Source organism: Natrix helvetica (assembly GCF_964273705.1).
Source record: "Natrix helvetica genome assembly, chromosome: 6".
Classification (NCBI taxonomy): Eukaryota; Metazoa; Chordata; class Lepidosauria; order Squamata; family Natricidae; genus Natrix; species Natrix helvetica.
In genome coordinates, this window is record NC_138553.1 from 40,557,803 (window position 1) to 40,580,277 (window position 22,475).

At 36.8% G+C, this 22,475-nt stretch overlaps 1 protein-coding gene across 2 annotated transcripts in view; it reads right to left on the reverse strand.

The window, feature by feature from the left end:
* Positions 1-13,925: 13,925 nt before the first annotated feature.
* Positions 13,926-22,475, reverse strand: part of LRRIQ1 (leucine rich repeats and IQ motif containing 1) — a 115,334-nt gene continuing 106,784 nt past the window's right edge. For both annotated transcript variants that reach the window (XM_081958767.1, XM_081958766.1), the window contains exons 26-27: positions 19,182-19,302; positions 13,926-14,936 (exon numbers count right to left, since the gene is read on the reverse strand). In XM_081958767.1, coding sequence (XP_081814893.1) covers positions 14,803-14,936; positions 19,182-19,302 — 255 coding nt within the window. In that variant the 3' untranslated portion in view covers positions 13,926-14,802. The remainder of the gene's footprint in view (positions 14,937-19,181; positions 19,303-22,475) is intronic.

Sequence of the window (22,475 nt, forward strand, 5' to 3'; positions counted from 1 at the left end):
TTGGGGAAGTGGTGCAAGGAAAGGATTTTTAAACCTTGGTGGATGACAATGAATCTACTTTTAAAAAGTACCAGTGTTTTCCCCGACCTAATCCCCCCCCCCAGATGTTCTGAGCTAGAACACCTATCATCATTGGTCCTTGTAGTTGATGATAATGGAAATCTACTCCAACATAGCTTGAAGATGTCCAGATGGAATTTATACTGCCCAGATACAATATATAAGCTGTATCTATGAAGCTTATTTGTAAGTAGTGAAAGTGATCTGTATCCTGAAAGGCATGTGCTCATATTGGAAGGGAAAGATGTAATTCGAGATAACAATGAGAAAGTCACAGTACAGATTTGGAGCAGGAATCAGCCGAAGTTGAGAAATTCACTTTGCAATCTTGTACAAACAATTCCCTTGGATTAAAACTGGAAATGTGAATATTCACCTTGACACAAAACCCTCTTTAGTCTTTTTGGAAGGGTACCAGAAGAAACTGATCCATGCCCCACATCAGGAGAAAACGCCCATGCAAGGTATAGATCGGTTTTTTAAAAGGAGCATGTGGATTAGCCTGTTTTATTCAAAATGGTCAAAGTAATCAGTTAAAATAAAATCACCAAACACACTCACTGATCTTGTCCTATAAAGAATTGTGATGATTTGGGGTATAAAAAGAAGACAATGTGTAAATGTGAGATTCAAAAGATAATTCAGAATCTCAAATGGTCTTCGATCTACTAATTTAATGTAGTTGATTCCCACTTGTGCGTGCCCAGGGAACTATATCACAATCCTGTGCACTAAAAAGGAAGGAAAATAAAATCTAATTTCAAGATAACTCCCCTCTCAATTTTTGGTTGGACAGGGAGCCCCAAATAGAGCCAATCGGCAGCACCAACAGGATCTTTTCATCATTTGAGGAAACTCAGGTGCAGAATAGTCCACTGGACATGTGTGCACACATAACATCTATGCAAGATGCTTAACCTACTCTGCGTCTATGTCTATGCAAATGCTTTTATTTGTTATTGTGTGTCCGTTTAAACCAAAGGCTAATCATTCATTTGATGTGCAAAAAACTAAAATAACTAAAATATTTTAGCCAATTATTTTTATTACCTCAACTAAAAACCATGCCTATATAGGTGATCACAGCAGATATTGAACTGTATTTGGCTAATCTACATACAGTATGGGAGCTCAATTGCCTTGGTGCCCCCTCCATAGACCCTAAGCTTAGACTGCTGGTACCTGCCCAAACTTCCACTTGAATTCAGTAAAACAGCTTGCCAGTTGCAGCAGTCCAGCATTTTGGTGGCATGTGTCTTAGGGGACAAAAATGAAGTTAGGGAAAAAGTCATAGTGCAGGTTTCTCTCTCCCCCCGCCCCCCAATATTAGTAAATGATGTAGCTGATTCTACTATTGATAGACGAGGTCTTAAAATATCTGGAAAACTCTCCTTGTTTTGCTCCAATAGCAATTAGTATAAGGGAAGCTCCAGATGCCCCCCCCCCAGTACAACTTCCCTTTCCACTGTTTAAGGTGAAAAAGGTGACTCATTTAAAATCAGGTTTTATGACCCAATCCCCCACCCTTGACATCTCTCTCAAAGGGATCAAAAAATTAGCTTGAAACATATACGAAGAGATGAGATTCCAAATGTGGTTCAGTCTGGACCTGGCATCCTTCTCTTAATTCAAACAGCATCAGGCTTTGAGTATCGTTTTTCCTGTAGCAGGGCACCCTGAATGGACGCTAGAGATGGACCCACAAGCTCTTGAAAACCAGCTTAGTCTCCAGTGGAGATGCCTAGTCTCCTGGTCTTTTATCAGTCTTTTACTTGCAAGACTGACCTGCCACATGTCAGAAACCGCACTCTATTTAGCATTACTGATTTAATCAATTCAATTACACACCCACCCAAATACTGATAGAAGACAATATTTATAGCTCAGGGTTGAACTGTTGGATTGCACTGATGATGTTACCTAGTTTGGTAATGAAAACTCTGTATCAAACTCAGAGAGCACCAAGGACTCCACGTATACAAATCCTTAATCAATTACCCTATATTTAACATTGGTTTGTTGAACAGATGACTATTAGTTGAGAAGACATCAATATCCTAAGGCATAAAGTATGGCTGAGTTCACATGACATGCTAAAAGAAATCCAACCAAACCACATTATGGTTAGTCATTTAAGATCTTCCAGGGAAACATGCACACAGTTGCAATCATGTTGCATGCCCTACAAGTCCTTATCTCAGTATTTGAAAAAAAAATGCACACAAAATCAAACTCTGAAGGAGAAGCCTAAGAAACTTAACTCATAATAAAGCTCATCAACCGAATCCTCACAATTCTCAATCTAATTTCATTTCTAAATTAACCACTTTTTTTTCTGAGTTTGTGTAATACATAGAACCTTAAAGATATGGGTTGTATAACAAGGCAAAGTTACCAAAAGCACTTAACCAAGGTTAAAGTAACCAAGGTTAACAAATGGAAATGCAAGCGCTTGCTCTTTAAACGAACTAGTTAAGCCTGTGGTGAAAACACAGCCATCCAATTTCGCTTTTTAAAAAAAAAAGAGAGAGAGAGATTACAGCCCCAGAGGGTGAATTTGCAAATGTCTACCTCGATGGAAATCCCCTTAACTTCTATAGGGCTTGGTCCTCCCTACCTGGATATCCTGAAACTAGCTCCAGGCCCTATGTCAGTTTCCAGCAAGTATCAGGCAGGAGTGGATATATTCTTTGAGGCATTACAATTGGATGATTCTTTATCTCTTCTGGAGCCACAACAATTGACTATCTTTCAGGCATTTCATTTTCCTTTGGGTCTCGTCCCTCCTTTTTCTGAAATTGTGAAAATTAGTGTGTCAATGAGCTCTACTTAAAGCAAAGCTTTCTGGTGCAAAGTGCTGTGCAATCCAATCCAATTCAACCTACCTTACTGACTCTTGTTAATTTCAAAAGTGACAAGTTCCAAAGAAGTTTTTTGTGCAAAGAATTAGACTTGTGCAATGAATGAGTTCTTGCGCATGAGTTTTGAGGATCAGGTGAAACTAGTTTTTCTGGAGGAAGATCTGCAATTAGTTTTAAGTAGAAATATGATTTTTTAAAAAAATTACTTAGCAAACTGTAGTTCTCTGTTCATGTAAAATTCTTAAAATGTATCATTTTAAGACAAGACTTGTAAAGCAAGTCTTTGACTCCCTACCCCTCTGGCTTTTTGTTTTAAGTTACTATATTCATTGCTAGCGGTATACTGTCTGTGATGTACAGCAAGTATTTACATTTTGCACAGCACTTTTGTTTCCATATCTGAATTTTATGTTCACAATATTTAATCCCATTATTTATTTTAAAATTGCTATGAGATCCATCTTATTCTAGACTTTAAAATCCCACTATTACCAATAGAAGAAAAAGAGGGGAAAAAACACAGTCTCACTTTCTGGTTGAACCAATCCAATACCTGTGAAGGGATAAATCCCAAAACCAATAATATGAAGATTAAATGCAAATATTTTCCTTTCTAAAATGGAATATGTTCTTGTTTGACGTCTCAGGTTTTTTTTTTTTCATTGTTGTTCTTGGAAAGGAAAGGAAAAATTGATTGCTGTGCAATCTTAATTCCACAAATGTATTAAAATGTTACATAATAACATGTGGGCTAGCCAAAAGTAATTGGGATTCAGATTAGTTGATATTAAGCGTTTAGCTGCAGAATATATGAGGTTGTTCATATCCTACCAAGAAGAATGTACAATATGCATCTCGCCTGCTTTTTCGATCCACATTTACTACTCAAAGAGGGACACGGATCAGTCAAGTCGACTTACAGGCAGGAGAGCACGAATTGGACTTTTTCTAGGGGCAGCGCTGGCTAAACGATAGGATTTGTAATTGACAATCCGCTCCATAAGAGCTCCGCTGTCCAAGGCTAGAAATGAATGGCATGGACGCAGCCAACATGACCCGGAGGCGACACGCAGTTAATCCTGAGTAAACTTCCCTGGATTCAGCAAAGGCCGCTTGAATGGCGCCATTTCTGCTGCTAAATAAAACTAAATCCTTTAAAATAAAAATTAAAAAAAAAAAAGGCCGGAGCGATTGCATCCTGTGGGTTTAAGGCAGAAATCTGCTTCTGAGCCGGAGGCGTTTAACCTTTAAGAAACAGAATCAGCACCAACTAGACGCCCCGGTTCAAGGTCGAGCAATATAATTGGATTGCTCAGCGGATCGCTCAGATGCTTTTTCACCATTTGCGAGGTCCCCTCCCCCCCCCCCGCTTTTCCGTGTCATATTCCGGAGGGCAAAGGGAACCGGCAAAGGGAATCCGGACTCGCGTTCTGCCCTGCCATCCGGCTGTCCAGCTTGTTTTATATAAGCCTTACAGGCCTCGGGTGAATCACCCCGAGGGAATCGGGTGGCTACAAGGCCTCGGCGAATGCTCCACAATCAGCCCAAAGCCTTTTCGCCTCTTGGCGAGGACGAGAAGCGGCCGTCCTATCCTGGTTGGATCTAAGGCCTCCAGCAGAGACCAGGTTTCAAAGCCCAGGTTCCCGAGCAGTTTGGAAACAAAGCGATCTGAGAACTCGACCCTTTCTGGCCAGAAACAGAAAGGAGGGCCCTCGGCAAACAGTATAGGTAGTCCTCGACTTACAACAGTTTGTTTAGTGACCGTTCAAAGTTACAAGGGCACTCAAAAAGGTGATTTATGGACGTTTTCCCACACTTATGACCTTGGCAGCATCCCCCATAGTCATGCAATCAACATTCAGATGCTTGGTAACGGGTTCATATTTGTGACCATATTTGTGACCGTAGCTGTGTCCCAAGTCACCCTCTTTGGTGACCTTCTGACAAGCCAAGTCAAGGTTACTAACCTATCAACTGCAGTGATTCATTTAACAACTGTGGCAAGAAAGGTGGTAAAACGGGGGCAAAATCTATTTAATAAATGTTTCGTTTAGCAACAGAAATGTAGGGCTCAATTGTGTTCATAAGTTGAGGGCTACCGGTACAGTCTTCCTTGGCAGGTACCTTGAAGCCTGGGTCTGCAGACCCTTCGGTTTCAGGGGTGTGGCGGGCGGGCATCTGGGTTCGAGCGAAGCCCTGATTACAGAGGGTGCCAGACTGAAGACCCTGAGCAGTGGCATTCTTCTTTGGAACGGGGTAAGAAAGCTCGGTCTCGGTCTAAGAGTCGGGTTCAGCCCATTGCAAAGCTGCGCAGGGAAAAAGTTTCCCAGATCGTCTAGTCCTACTTCAGAGCATTTTACCTCCTCGGTTCAAGCAGAGAAAGGGCTCGAGAAATCTTGGTCGTCTGAAGGGGTATGGTAGCTGGCGACCTCGGGGCCCGCCGGCATTCTGAATTTTGAAACGTCGAGCATTAAAAGTCGTATCGAATCAACGTCTCTTCGAGGAAGCAGAGCTCAGCGCCCACCAGCTATTTGCGGTACCCAGAGCCTTTACCTTTGGCCCTGCCGGCTGCGGCTGGTGGGATCTGGCAGGCATCCCGTTTCCTGTCGGTGATTTTAGAATACAGAGGCAAAGCGAGTTTCGGCATCATCCTCACCCACACGCCAGTATCAAGAGTGCGAGAGTCCACCTCGGGGGACACAGTTGCTTGTCTGACAGAGAGAGCTTTCCTTTTTCTGGGTTCAAACTTTCAAGGAGTTTATAAAAAATGCAGTTTGCTAGCTCGGTTCTAGGGCTTCGTGTAGCGTAAGCCAGGAAGAGGTCGCCTCTGCACCCCAAACGGGATGCCAGTATGAGGAGGGAGCTGCTAGCCGGATTGCCTTCTGCGATTTAAACCATAATTCGGATCCGACTTGCCCAGAAACTCGAGCGAGCGCACTGTTCCCGCGTTAGCTTCTTTTGACTTTTCCGCCCGGAACCCGGTGTCGCAGAACTGGGGGGAGGAGCGCGCGGGGGGGAGGGGAAACTGGGGTCCACTTCCCAACAAGCAGAGTAAGAGTGATCTGAATTCACAGTGGCCCCCGGGGGTGTCAGATAAATTCGGCGGGGAAATTGCAGCCGCTCGCCTCCCGTTTGCTCCAGTAGAACCGTCGAGGGGCAGTGGGCGCTTGGTTTGGCAGCTCCCCCACCTGGCCGAGAAGCAGTCGGACAGGGCGGACTTGATTCGCCCTTCTGAACCTTCGTGTCTGAGTATTTTTCCGGGAAGGGAGAGAATCCCTTCAGAAATAGGTCTGCATTTGTCCTTAAAGAAAAATGTCCCGGATCAGAATGTTAATAAAATGAAAAGAAATCAGCTCGAACTCGGAGTTTGCGGCAAGAATATGGTGTTAATAAGAGCTCATACGCATTTTTTTTCCAGAGATTGAGACAGGCATACAAATTGTGCACAACACAATAATCATTTCTCATAAAGCATTTCTTTCCCTAAATTATATTTTCCTCAAATTCTATCTTTTCTTTTGATTCAGCTTTATTGAGCTGACGTTTTATCAGGATGACACACTGTAGGTTTGTAATAAGCTTTATAAACGTTAATTATAACAAACCCTTTTGATTTGATTTTCCAGGTAATACTTTCCAGCAGGGTATCTGAGTATTTTGCCAGCAACAAGCAAATGACCAGCACAAAAATGATGGCTGAAAATTAATTCAATCAACTTGGTGTATGTATGTACACACACACACACACACACACACACACACACACACACACAATTATCCTAAAATACGAGTTCCAGGTGTTGTTATAAAAGGAAAAACAGTCATTGCTACCCCGGAACTTAAAATATATTGCCCACTTAGCTTTAGTTAGCCTCTGCTAACATCATCAGTGTAAAAACTACCATTAAAGATATATCTGCTTTTATACATCATTAATCAATTTGGCCATTGCACATGTGATAGGCTCACCACACATACATATATCTATGTATATATGTATATACCTATTGTATATAAATATATATGTATGAATATTATATATATGCACACACACATACATGCACACAAACCAAGATATATTTCTACATGTGTATTCTAATCTTTAATTTGCCACAAAATGCTGCTGGTGGTGTGTTCACCTCCAGTAAGAATTCTAAAATAGCAATAATGCAGCCCAGCCTGTGTAGCTTACTCATGCATTAATGAGCGTAATATTGTAGCTTTAGACTTGCAGATGTCACTACTCTTTCTCCAGAGAGTTTTGGTTTGGAATTAAATCTCTTTGTGGAATAGTACTTTCTCTGACACTTTCAAATATGCATTGCATAGGAAGCAGTGTGTCTGATAGCATCAAGATTTATGACCGAATCCAGCTATAAATAACTAAATGTGGTGAGACTGGTGTTTCAGAAATTAGCTGCTGTTTCTTCTTCCTCCTCCTCTTTGTTTTAATTCTGTTAGAATAACAAATGTTTTATATACTGAGTAGGATTAAAATAAGCAAGAGATGCTCGTTGGACATACTTCCGAACAAACAGGCAAAGGATTGGATTGTGCAGCTCTGGCAAATCTTTTCCAGTTGTTACTGACCTGAAAACTAAACATAAAGAAAGGGATGAAGCCAAGTTTCCTTTGTCAGACACGACTATCTTCCTTTCAATTATGTAATGCTACCTATGCAAAAGATGAAGGTGAGTGGTGGCAGTCTTCTTGCCTGCACTCTTATCCATGACTGATAAAAAAAACCAAGTTCTTTCATTCTGTGCAGGAATCCACAAATTCAAATTCGAATCTTCTTCCTTGGAATCAAGTTTTCTTGAAGGTCTTGTTAATGTGTAAATTGTCCAAGAACAGAAAACTGATGGATTGTGTCCCCATTCTAGTTTCGCAGCTGTCCTCTGGGTATAGTAATCTTGGCTTGTTCATGTTCAGGCACAAGTCCAAGGCTCCATAACCTGTTGGAAAGATTCTGGATTACGAGCATCTTTTTCTTTCCACCCCACTTGCTGTGGGTCTGGACCTCTACTATTGCTCCCTCTATTCCTATGTCTGGAGCTTCTGAAGGACATCTTGTTTAGCCACTCTGCCAACACTATGCCTCAGCTAACCTTATGCCTAGGGCTTTGCTGGTTTACCCTTCTGGGGTTTTGTGGTAGTAATTTTCCTACTTCCAGAGTTGTGACCTTCCTTTTCTGTCTATTTCCACGTGGCAGCCCAAGCCTGTAGGTTTCTAAGTGCAAAACAGAAAGGGAGAGGAAAAGCCATTTTAGGACAGCTAAAGATGGAAATTCTGGAAATTAAGCTACATACTCTCTCTCTAGACCCACAAATAAGCCCTCATCTTTGGCCAAGACCTTTAAACCCACCCACAGAGAAGCATGAATTATTTTAGTGGTCCAGGTCATGATTGAAACAAGGGTCCAAGTTTTATTGTAATCCGTTCAGAGCAGCTGATATAATTTCTAAGAAAGAAAGAAAGAAAGGAGAGAGGGAGGGTGGGGGGAGGAAAGACAGACAGACAGACAATTTTTAAAATTTATGTAGGGGACAAAATGACACAGTTTTGCCCCGAAGGTCCAGGAGATACCCTCCTATCCATCCGCATTCATCCGGCAGCCGATCATGACCACATTGGCTTTTCTGAACAATAAAGATATTCGGGATTGTATTGCGTGGATAAACTCATTGGATGAACAAAGTCGGCCGGATGTCATCTTCGTCCCCGATTTGAATTTTAGGAAAGTGACTTCCGACTACCGGACTACCCGTCCGCCCGTTCTATCGGCCCCCACCTCCCATCATTCCCGGGTCGGTTGATTAAGAATGATGGAGAATCTCTGCAAACATTCTCTCATGGTTGAAGTCAATAGAAGTTGCTCCTTCAAGAAGCAGCTCCGGAAATAGACAAGTGTCGGAACTGGGTCCCTGAACCCCACCTCCCCTTAAAGATGCCTTAAAACCCTTGCTTGAACTGGGGCGAGTGGGAACCACGCGAGGTTTCTGTGGGCAAACCGGCCTGGCTTATTCGAACCCACAGGAGCCATTTATTTCGAGACATCTTGAAGACAAAAGTAACCACTACCGGAGATCTCGCTTTTCCATGCCCATTTGGGCTTGGCCAGCAGAGATTTAACTTGACTGATTCTGGAAAGGCTGGAGAGAAAGGTTCTTGGCCCTGCGTGGTGTTTTGGTGTGGGTGGATTGGACCCTGCGGTTGTGACCAGCCTTGGTCTGAACCCAAAAAGTGCGGTGTGGGGGGGGGACCCATTTCTTGAAAGAAAACCGAGATATTGGAGTGGACGTTGAGAGCTTTTCTGAAGGACTCGTATTCTTCGTGATTTTCTCTGAAAATTATGAGGAACAATAACGGAAGTCGAGGTTGTAAGAACTTCTAGGGTGCCTCAACAGAAGAATCGCCTTCTCTCGTGTTTGTTTGGCCGGATCGACGAAGAGTTCCGTCCCAACCTGTGGACGAAGATTTCGTCGCTTTCCACGATGGGATTTTCTCCTTAGCTTCAGATTGAAAGACCGGCGTGGCTTGTTTAGCCTCTGCTGATCTCAGCACTTTGGATCGTTCTGATTTTGTTTCATTGGGATTCCTCATAGAGAAACGTAGATTGGTTCAAGGTTCCAATTGGGGTCATTCATGCATATTTCTCAGACACACATAATGCATGGGCCTGTTCATGACCGTTTAGTCCAGATCGGGGTTGTTGTTTTATTAGTGGAAGATGCAACAAAATGTTGCTGCATGACGTTTTAACACACACACACCATATAGTTTGCTTGTTTATATTCTATTTTTATTATTTTTACGAATAACTCGGCAAAACAAATCTATACACAATCCTCTTATTTTCCCCACAAGAACCCTGTGAAGTGGGTTGGGCTGAGTAAAAAATGATTGGCTCAAAGTAACCCAGTTGGTAACCAAGAACAATTCCTCCCCCCTCCCGTTTTTTGTGTGCCAATCTCTTAATTCCCTTCCCCAGCCATATTGGTTTGCTCCTCTAGCAACCTTAGGTTAACGTCCTACAGAATTGTCAAATCTTTTTCCATGGATGGGACAGTTTTGGTTTGATAGGAAAGTTATACCCACAAACACAGAGTGAAAATAGAACTGCTGAGACTTTGCTTAACCGATCACCTTCCTCTTAACTTGCTTACATAAAGGCTTGTAGAAAATTGGCATAATGTCAAAATCTTATGATTTTTTCTTTTCCTGGAGAGTTTTTTCTTTCTTTCTCAGAGATATGAAATGACACAGCTGAATTAGCCAGCTACTGCCTACTGTTCCTATTTAAAACCCAATTTTAATATTTGTTCTTTCATGCTCTCTTAGATAGGAATCGAAACCTCCTCCCAACATGAAGGGAAGTCTCTGAAATTCAGTCTAACAAAATGAAATGTGTTCCAGTGGAATTAAACGGGCCTCCACACAACAATCAAAGAACACTCTCAATGCACTGATCAGATTGCCTGCAGATTAGTGAGAAAGAAACTCTCCTTTGGCACATATGATCAAGCCTACTTACAGTTTAGCTGCTTTTGAGTTTGAGTACCTAAATGTGATTTCTTTGGGAGCAGCTACTAGAGATACCAGAAACAATGTCCCTGGATTACCTAATTTTCATGGGGACCACGTGTGCAGACTTGGTGTCTGCAGAAGAAATGTGACGCCAGGCATCTCATGACATCATGGTGCAAATAATGCAGACCACATGATTCTTGACATTTGCCAGATGACAGCATGGCACATGTGACATCACCATTACTTCTACTAAAGAGCTATGGCAGCTCGCAGCTGGTGGAGAAAATGCGTTAGCTTTGCTGTTCCAGGGTTTGATTCAAGCCACCCAATTTGGACTTTCAACCTGAATTAAGCCAGATTCCCCCCAGGCTAAGAAACTAATAGGGGATATATTTAGAAAAGAATCTTCATTCTTTGCTTTAAACCAGCTTAGCATCCTGTTTTTGTTATTTCATTATAAATCACCAAGAAATCTAGATAATCCATGATATATGAAGTCTAATTCCTATCTGAAATAATAGAAAATACTAGAGTTATAATCTGACAGTTACTTTGCAACAAATAGGACTCTTGTACTTCTATTGGCTAAAGATAAATCTGAAAGAATCACACAGTTTTAGGAATCCCTCATTCTGCAATGATATGAGGAAGGTACTTGAGACTATTTCTTCTTCTCTAGAATTGCTAATATTTCATCAGTGATTTTCCTATTAGTGACATAGAATCACAGAGCATCACCCAATAGTTGAACCCAGCTTTACATTGCATCCGTTATAACTGGGGGAAGCTAGAAGATGGAGCGATTCAATAGGGGGCAAATACACTAAGTTAATGTTACAGACTTGGGTTTGGTAGGATGTGAAAGAAAGTAAAAAGTCTTTAGGTCTGTTTTGGAGTGGAAGGATGGAAAATAGTATTTCAGTGAGTTTGCAGGAGATGCCAACTTGTCCTGCAATAGGAACTAAAGAACCCCTTCCTCAGCAACTACTCCTGACTTCATTTAGATACAAATTTTGATGAAACTAATAGGAACTTCCTCTCATTAATACTAAAGTAGAGATTTGACAATGTTTAGCCTTAATGCTCCAGCCCTTTTTTATAGTATACACATTGGGGTATTTTTAAAACTCAGGCAGGTAGCTTGAGTTGTAGCAAATCCTACTGATTTATTTGGGGTTTTTATATTCTAAGAAATTAATTAGAAAAAAAAGAAAAGAATAAAAAAATTCTAGAAGAGTGGGAGCTGCCATGCCAGATATCTTTATGCTGCAATAAAGGTTCAAAAAGATGATAAGAAAAAAATGCTATGACTGTACATGTAATTCTGTAGCTCAGCTGTCAGTTTTAATTAACTGTGGTTTTTTGGGAGTTGCAGAGGAAACTGGAATAATACCAGGCATACATACATGTTCATATTCACATTCCATAATTACGATAATTAAATTTCAAACAATTATATCCATAGGTGTCTTTTTGTTTTTTGATTATACTTCATTTAATTTAAATCAATATCACAAAAAGCTGCATTAGTAAACAATAGAAACAGGTGATCAAGCAATGACAAAAGAATAGAGAAAGAGAAGATAACCAATTTTGGCTATTTCAAATAATATCATTGTGGCATTCAATTTTCAAACTACAAATCAAACATAGATATGAATCATATTATCTGATCTTGTATGAGAGTTGACAGGCTTAATTGAATTATACTTAAAATCTGATATTTACAAATCTTTCTAAGAATGATCTCAAATAATCTTTTGTACTACCATTGATGTATAATATAGTCAGAGCATTCATACAGTCAGGTTCTAAAGTGTACAAATATAATTTATGTTTAAATTGTATTAAAGCATGTATGTACTTGCAAGAAACTGCTCCACCATTAATATTTATTGTCTAGGCAAGAAAAAACTACCAGTGGATATATCCAAAACATACATACTAATGTGCCCTCAAAATTGTTCCATCTGTAATAAAAAGATAACATTCTTTTTCAAACATCTATTATAATGTCAAAATGTATCACCATCACCATCATGTTTTTAAACAAGAAATATACTCACAATCTTAAACCCTAAATTATAATTGCAATAACAGATACTATGTAGTATAAATTTTAAATCCATCTTTATAGCATTTTGTAGTTTTTGTCATAATGAATTCTAGGTTTAGCTCCTATAAAAACCTTCACCGACAGAGGTAAAACATCTGGACTTTTAGAGGCTGGTAAGAATGTCATAGCCAAACATAATAGGTATTTTAACTGAATACATTGCCATTTGGCTGTTTTTAAAAAGTGGTATTTTTTGTAGCTTTTCAAATGTTTTAAAAATACCTTTATGTGTTAATTTACAATAATTATATCATTTTAAATCGATTATTTCCAACCATTCTCCCTTGTCTTAACATGCTAAAAATAAAAATAATTCTAAAGCATCTGAAATTTCATTTTTTAAGATCTAAAACCACTTTTAGTTTCCAACAAGACCCAGATAAGTAAAACAACAATGTATCTGCAAGAGGTTTTTATTGGTATCAATGATATTGTAATTCTCAAATTTGATTGCAATTTTCAAATTAGTGAGCTTAGGGTGACAACTTTGAGTTGTGACCGCGACATGATAATCACATTCTCATTCACATATTCACAGTATCCATTAAGTAAAATTGACTTATATTGATGACAAAAGACAATTGGTTCTTAACCCACCGTAATGCTTAGAAGCAGTACCGCACTTTTTATGATTTCATTCAGATTGTATTCTGGGACACAAGTACATATTTTTACTTATAATGCACTACAAATTGAAGTTGAAACTTCATAGTTAAACTTTAATACTATTATATTAAGTCAAAAGTGAAAAATGAAAATTAATCTAGAATTGCATTCCATAAATCAAGAACAGGAAATATCTAAATTTGAACTTGAAATCAACCATTTTACACTCCACGTTTTGCACAACTAGCTTTCAATTGACTTGCATTCACAATTCTGAAATTGAAGAAGTTAAGAAGTAAATTGAGGGAGCTAAAATTATTTAGGCTGCAGTCCCATTAAAAAAATACACAGTGATATGATAAATTAAAATATAGAACTTAATTTTGTAAATGGTACATGGTTGGGAAGTGATTGTGTATTTTTCAATAGCTTACCCATAACATCTCTGATACCCTTTATTACCTCTATTGTTGTGGCTTTCTTGCAATGTTCTAAAAATATATTCAATTCATATTAATTTGAAGACACTAATATAAACAGAAAATATGGGAGGTTTAGTATGTCAAGGAAGATTAGAGTTAGAGGTTTTACATACAGCCATGCTATTGTAGATAGATATCATACTTATTTTATTGATTAGAATCTTTGTTCATCCTTGTTTTTTCATTTTGATAGTAATTTTGAATGTGGAATGTAATTATATATAAGCAAATATAGATGATGATGATGATTCATTGTAATTATCCCCACCTCAGTTTTTATCACTAATATCTGCTGCACTAACCAACATATTGCTTCAGTTAGAGTGATATCATTTAATGGAAATGGGAAAAGTTATTATGACATTGAAAAACAAGATTTTAACAAATGCAAATAATCATTAAGGTAGACCAAAATAATTGTGTAGTTTTTGATAACAGTTTATTTCTGGAGAATAAAAAGATTGCCAGAATACCACAGAATGAACATAATTTAGCAATATGAAATAAAACTTAACATTGCTGAATTTAAATGGACTGTAAGTATGCACTTTTTCAATCTTATCTAAATATGTTATACTATGAATACTTTCTGAAAAGTTCTGTACACAAAATGTATTTATAGTATTCATATGTATGGAGAGATATGACACTTAATATTTTATTCTTTATAAATACATATTCCTAACAGTTATATATTCCAATTTACACATTAGCCAAGCAAAATATCTAGACTTGGGGACCATTTTAAACTATTTTTTAATTATATAATCTGAAGAAATCTGTCTTAACACAAATATTTTATGCAAGCCATTTCAACTGTACACTACAATAAAATCATATACCCATTATTGTATATTTTCTTCCAAATTTATTCTTCCATTTATGTATTACTTTTTTATAATTGCAGATGGTTTTGAAGTTTAAATTGCATTGCAAAAATAAATTTCAGTAACATTTATTTATTTATTTAACATTTACAAAACTTCTTTGCCAAAAAATGAGAAGTTGGAAAATCACAGAGAGTAAAATTAAATACAGCACACACAATATTTAAGTTTTTTGCATCTAGGACATTAAAACATGATGATAATTCATGTGCCAACTGCGAACAAATTGCATTTAGATTTAAATGCCGTAGGTCAATTGCTATTTCAATAATTTTGTTTTCTTTTTGCCACTTCCCCATCCAGCGCTGAGTTGAACTGGATGGTCTCGAAATGATATCCGTTGTTTTTGGGCAGGGCTCAGTTGTGATTTCTCAGGTGAAGGTGTATCCTTTTCTAGAGAAACAGAAAATGTTATTCAAATGATAACATTTGAATCCAGTCATCTTCCATTAAGCTTAATGGAAAAATAACAACTTTCCATAATGCTTTCAGTAAGGTTTCATTGGGACACTGCATCCAAACTACATTTAAATCATTTATTGATTATAAAACTTTGATCACAAATGTTGATTTGTAAATATTCAGTACAATTGCAACACAATGCATCTATTCAACATACTGAAACAGAAAAAATGTTGAAAACAATAATGTACTTAATACTGAACAATCTTTCATGTAACAGCATAAATATATTTACTTTAAACAAGTATTTAATTATATATAAATTGTCTTGATATTTTTAATCCTTTACCTGCTACTTACTAAAACCTAATGATTTTTGGTAGTTTTAGTGGAATCTGAAATGTTCAGAATTAGCTGAATATAAAGAAGCTGAAAAATTAAGCAAATATATACTTTATGATCTTTAAAAATATTTTATCCATTTTTTTTTTGTAATTTCCCTACCATTATTTCTTGCACATCAATTTCATGGATTTGGACATTTTTTAACCCATCAAGAAAAATCAAGGTAATATGAGTAAGAAATAGTGCATAAAACAGAGTAGATAGATATCAAATTGAGACTTTCTACATTTGGGGTCACAGCTTTAAAGTAAATGATGATTTTCTCTTCAGTGGAAAAACCCCCAAGTGTCAATAGAGATGTTGTGGCTCAAGAGACCGAGGAAGAAAGCATTATTGTGGTCTGTTGCTGCTGTAAGCATTATCCCACTGACATAATATTGCTTTGCAGTAAAGCTATGGAATTTGGGCTTCTATATGCATCTATTTATCTAGATATCATTGAATGCACTCCAGGTTTACTAAAGCTTTGTTTCTGGTAAGGTTGGCATATTCCAATTCTAAGCCATGCATTGAGTATATAAATCATTGATTTGATGAATTGATGATAGATCATGAACAGAAATTCAGCTTCAAAACCATGATCAATTAATATGCATTAGATTTCAAGTAAAATACTGTATTTCCAGATGGTATTCCAAAGCTTCAGTTTAAAAGATAAAGATCTTAATGTGCAAGGAACAATAACATCAGCAAAAAGTATTTCCTTTCTTATGATACTAAATAATTTCCTCTTAACACACAATTGTTTATTGTAATTTCCCTTCCTTAGACCAACCAGCTAGCCTGTCAACCAGCCAGCCTACACTTACCCTTTCAGGCAGAATATCCATTAAATATGGGTTATTATAAAAAGCTGCAACAGAGGACAATAAGAAAAATTGGAAAATAAACTAAGAAGTCATCCTATGTAGTTTGATGGGTATTGTATTTTTAGGCCATTCTAACTGTAGTATTCTATAGTCAGGTCTCCAAAACTGGCATATACACCTGTTTGTCTGTCTTTCAGTAGCTACTGGTCTCCCCGTAGTAATTACTGCTTCTTCTTCTCTATGCTTTTCAGTGTGTCTGTTTGAGAAAACTGTTTGCTGGAAAAGAACAATTTGCAGAATAGAGAGACAATAGGCAGTGGTAGAAGGGATAGACTTAGTGAACCATCCAGACGCATTATTATAAACAAGGATAGAGTTAGAGATTGCAGCATGTCACCTTCTGATTCAATTTCAATTTATTTTAACTGAAAAAACTACTATCGGATGGGAAATGAACTTGCCATGTGAAGAGAGAGCTTTCCAGAGATACCATGTGCTGTATTTGGTTTCTAAACTATATCCCTATGAATATCATCTTCCCATGTTGCATTTAAAAGAAACTTGATATGCAATAGCTGCAAGCAAAAACACTCAATACCTGGTTTTCATCTCTATAAGTAGCTGAATTACATGTTTGTAAATGCCGTAAGTCTACTTATGGAATAAATTTTCCAAGCAACTAAGCCCCAAACAGATTCTATTTTCCAGAATTTTTAACACTGCTGCTATCTCTTGGTGGGTTTTAGCCATTGTCTGTTGGTCACTTAAAGATCTACTAATACAAAGAAGCATTCATATTACTTCTAAAGCAATGAAAATGTTTATAATGCACTAGAATATCATTAGGAACAACTCTGGATATGCAGTGAACTCTTCACTGAAATTGTAAGAACCGCACAGGAAACTATATATAAAGAGCTGATCAGTAATGTAAAATGCTGATATTGAATAATATTTTTGATAAGGTTTCTAATTATGCCATGAGAAAATATAATTGAGTTAAATTCTATATCTTAAGGCATAATTTTTAAATTTGGCAAAATTTCAAATATGTTGAAAAAAAAGGGAGAAACTTCATTGGAGATTTTGAAAATGATATTTTCTTATGAAAAAGTTTATTCTTAAAACCCCTTCAAGGCTATTGTTTCTGCATAAGATATGAATTCTGTATTTGTTACTACATGTTGCTAACAAATATTATACAGTTACACATAGTTTGTCCATCTCTTACACTAATTACTTCCTATCCTCTGGAGAAAGTTAGAATTGTTTTCATTCACAAAAGAAAAGAAAAAACAAACATCAAGTCTCAAGAGCTATAAGATAACCATGTAAACCTAAACCACAAGATGTAACTCATGAAGACATCTTTAAAAAAGATACTGAAATGAAAGATAATTGTGGAAGAGCACAGCTATGTTCCCAACAGTTCCCATTTAGTCTAGTATTACATTGAAAGGAGAAAATCTTGTTGGATTTCATTCAAAAATTTATATATAATTATGGATATGGATTCTGATTAGACAACAAGATAAAAAATAGCTTTCTTTGGGTTGAAAACATGAAATGTTTAGTTCTTCTTTGCAATTCCATCATATCTATATATTTAAAGTACCCACCATCTACAATTTCAATTTAATATTATGCATCTACTCTATTTTCTCTATTTCCAAAATACAGTACCAGTTTAAATTACAATAGGGAAGTAATAGAATTTACTCTTTACATAAGTTACTCGGGTATTGGAATTGCTTTTAATGCTTCATAAGAAAACAGAAGATAATGACAGGTGATTGTTTCTTCTGCAAATAAGCATACCTTTGATGATACTAGATTTATTTTTTAAAAAGAGAAGAATTTGAACACCCCAAACTTCAGTATGTCTCATTTAATATAATGCATATGATTTTCTATTGATCCAAGTAAAATGAGTACTATCTGTATTGATAATAATTGTAATTATCTAAAAGTGGCAGGAGCAAAACAAAGTACTATAGAGTTTTATATTATTATGAAAATATTATTATGAAAGTATTTTGGAAAGTACTATTCCATATAGTGTAATCCTTGCCATAATTTCTCAGAAGTAAATCCATTTTGGTTCTCAAGACTTACCAGCAATGTACCTACTGTAGGATGTAGTATTAAACATTTGGAATAGCTCCAAATAAAGGAGCTAAAATTGTATCCATTAACAATTATCTCCACAAGATTCTTTTTAAGTAACAGGCTAATAATTGATTGTGTGTGTGTGTATGCATGTATATGCATGTGTGCAAGCATACACACACGTATGAAATTTGAAACAAAATCACAAGGATTATGCATGCTCTCCAGTGCTCCTAATATAATTGTTTGGGCGGGCCCTTACTTGCAATTCAACATTATAAGAAGTTTAGAAAAAAGAATAGAATATAAATTTGTTGCAGCTGCCACTTCATTATATTCTACAGAAATTAAAATTATAAAAAGTAGTCTTCTCATTCATTCATAAATAATGATTATTTACATCATTGACAGCAAAGCACATTAGCCATTTATTTAAGTGAAAGCTGCCAAAAAGCAAATGGTCTTAGGACTGTGGCTTAAAAATGAGATAAGTACCTGCCTTAGAAAATTAAATATTAAGGGTTTAGTAAGGCCTGCAAGAATAAGCAATTAAATTATAGTTTTCAAGTTAAACCAAACCATTGACAACTCTAATTTTTCACATGATTGAATTTATAAGGCAATATATATGCACATATAAACTTAAATATACAAAGATTTCCCCTTTTTTCTAGATACATTTAATTAGTTAACACACAGAGAAATAAAATTTGTTCAAGTCTATACATTTTAAATGTGCCCATATATAGTTTTATATATCCTATATATACATAACAGAATAACATTTCAAAGAAGGACAGAATCCAAAGCAAAAACTTGATCACGCTACTAAAAACAATTGTAATGTAGAAACGAATCAGGTGATCTGAATTTTATCTACTAGTATTAAAAAGAAAAAAAAAACCCAGCTTACTTGAAGATTCTGCAGAGTGTCTGTGTGGCTGATTATTTTTTTCTCTGTTCTGAGTCAAAGTACTTCCACTGGTCAGGGAAACAAGCTCTAAATCCGTATCTTCTCTCCTTACAGGGCTTGTCTGGAATCAGTGAGAGAGAATGTACACAATCAAGAAACAAAATAATGCAGCTCACATTACTCTCAAATAAACAAGCCAGCTCTGTCAAACAATCTTCTTCAGAATGATCCCACAATCCTTTATTGCTGCCCATTCTGAACAAATGCACTATGTCAAAGCATTTTGGTAAATGGGAGGCGATCTTAAAATTGTGGTTTGTGATCAGAATCAGCGCAGCAACAAAAGACAACATTTTAGTACTGTAATTTTGAAGAAAATAAATCTTGCAGACAACTGATGAAACCTTAAACAGCTTAAGATCATTTACTGGGCAGTCTGTAATTTAAAGTTGGAACTGAATGCCAGAAATGTTATATCTGATTCTTGTTGTCATATGTCCACTTAATCCTATGCAAGTATCTGTTTTATCAATTCTACAGTGGTTTAAGTTATTTCACCTTCATTATATAACTAAATTCTAAACGACTGATATAGATGTACATAGATATAGATGAATATAGATATTTAGATCATAGAATTATTGGTATAGATATGTAAGCAAATTTCTAAGTAAAAGAAGAATTACTTTCACATAAAGATCATATTTTCTGAAGCTAAAATCTCTATTAATTTGGTTTCTACAAAGAGCCTTATATAAATGTAATACAGGTAGTCCTCAATTTATGACCACAATTGAGCCCAAAACCACTGTTGCTAAGTGAAACATTTGTTAAGTGAGTTTGCCCCATTTTATGACCTTTCTTGCCACAGTTGTTAAGTGAATCTTGCTTCTCCATTGACTTTGCTTGGTGGAAGGTCCCAAAAGATGACCACATGACCCCAGGACACTGCAACTGTCATAAATATGAGTTAGTTGCCAAGCATCCTAATTATGACCATGTGACCACAGGGATGCTGCAATGGTCATAGGTGTAAAAATTGGTCATAAGTCACTTTTTTCAGTACCATTGTACTTTGAACGGTTACTAAATGAACAGTTGTAAATCAAGGACTATCTGTATTTATGAAATCTGTATGTGTGTATATACATACTGTATATAAATATCAGTTTATGTATAGATTAATATTTATGGCAAAATCTGTGCTACCATAAAATGTACATGTGAGTGGTATTGATAGATTCCTAAAATGAGCTCAGGCTGTCAATATGTTTGCAGACAATATTTCTGATGGCCATCAACTTTCCTACCCTATTTGATATGTATATTTTTTTTAGAAATATAAAGTAAAAGAAGTGGGATGCTGACATACTTTAAAACAAAGACCCACCTTACTTTGACTCCAGGAACAAAGTGAGCAAGTAAATAAAACATTTCTGCACTTTTCCCTTCAAATTGATGATTTTTTTTTCTTTAGGGGAAAAAACTGCAGAAAGATTTTATTTCCTTCCTCGCTTTGTTCCTCTACTCTTCAGCCTGGAGTCAAGGTTAGGTTTTAAAAAGGGATACATATCAGAGACCAAAGAGAGAGTTTAGTTTTAGTACCTAATTTGGTGCCGGGGGGGGGGGATATATATTTTTTCATTGAAGAAATGTAGCTGAGGGAAGGAGCGGGGTGGGATGGGGGAATTAAGGAAGGGAAAGGTTTTGGAAAGGTTTTCCTGAAGCTGCATTTTATGCAAGGGCTGGCTTCTCAAAACCAGAGAAGGGGCAGGAGAATTTTGCAGCCTTCCACTGCCTAGCAGAAACTCTGAAAGCAATAGCCATTTCTGCAAGGGTTGGGCCCCGGAAAATGGAGGCATGGGGAACCAGCCCAAGCATTGCAGGGGGCATGGGGGGGAAGAGAGGCGGGGGTTGGCATCACAGCTGTCGTAACTTTGAAATAAGGTTGCATATAGTTTTGAGGTGTTGGTCATAAATTTGAATCATCATTAAGTGGCCTATTGTTTCTGGAGAACTACCTGTATAGCATTAACACAGCAAAAAAGTATTACCTTGCCATGAAAAAGATACAAGAAAAGTGCCCAGGAAGTCAAGAAGTCAAGACTCCCTCTTTGAATCCAAAGCAGGGCTATTAAACTCCCAACCTGTGGGTCAGAAGTATCACCCGCTGGCCATGCCCAGTTTAGCAAAGGGGGGGGGAAATCCCAATGTCACATGACGCTGCCATGATGATGTAAGTTTGACAGACCTGATCTAAAGTGTTTGTGCAAACATGAATATGAATATACACACATTTCCAATTTCCAATTCAGTGTAAGTACTTAGACTTAGACTAATTTTATTGTCACTTTAAATGTACACTAATTGGCATACATTAAAATGAAATTTGGTTGCATACAGCTCAAAGGGTCACCACCTCCAATATGCACTACATAAACAATAAACAAACAAACAAACAAATATGCATATACCCATATACCTACATATATTATATGAGACAGAGAAACAACACAGTCTAGTTTGGATATATACATGTACATGGCAAGAAAAACAAATCTTGTAAGTTTACCAGACAGATGGCATAGGGAACAAAATTCTTCCTTAATAACCAGTTGCTTAAGACCATTCAACATTATGATGAACCCCATCTAAAGATACTTATGATCTGGTTTCTAAATTCTAATAGCTGCATCCCCCTTGCAGTGACATGAATGCATTTTGCATGCTTGGCAACTGGCTTACATTTACACCATTTGTAGCATCCTACACTCACTTTATTACAATTTTTGACATTTTTTGCTGGTTTTCAGTGTTTACTTACAATTTCCAGCAAAAAATCTTTCTTTCCCCTGCTCATTTTCATGTTCTTATTTTGTACTTCTTGAGGATTGTTACAATGTTCTATCCTAGGACTCCATAGATAATAAATAAAACATGAAACTCAAATTATGCAAATAGCTCCCAAATGTATGTATTTTTTATTAAATGTCTCCTTTCGGAAGCCAGTAAATTGAATTTTTTTTCAAAGAGCTTTAAAAAGTATAAGCGTAAATGGATAAACAAACTGAAAAAAAAATACTATGAGTTACTGCTTATCCATTTCTGACAGCTATGATAGGAACGTTAATGCATGTCTCCCTGAAATAAGAAACTAAACTTTATATAAATTTAAAATTTAACAAATGGTGACAAAGTGGTTAGAGCCTTAAACATTGTAAAGAGTTATAAAATTACAGAAATTAGAACCTAAGCATTTAATACATATTTCGGAACTATTACAATTTACATCTT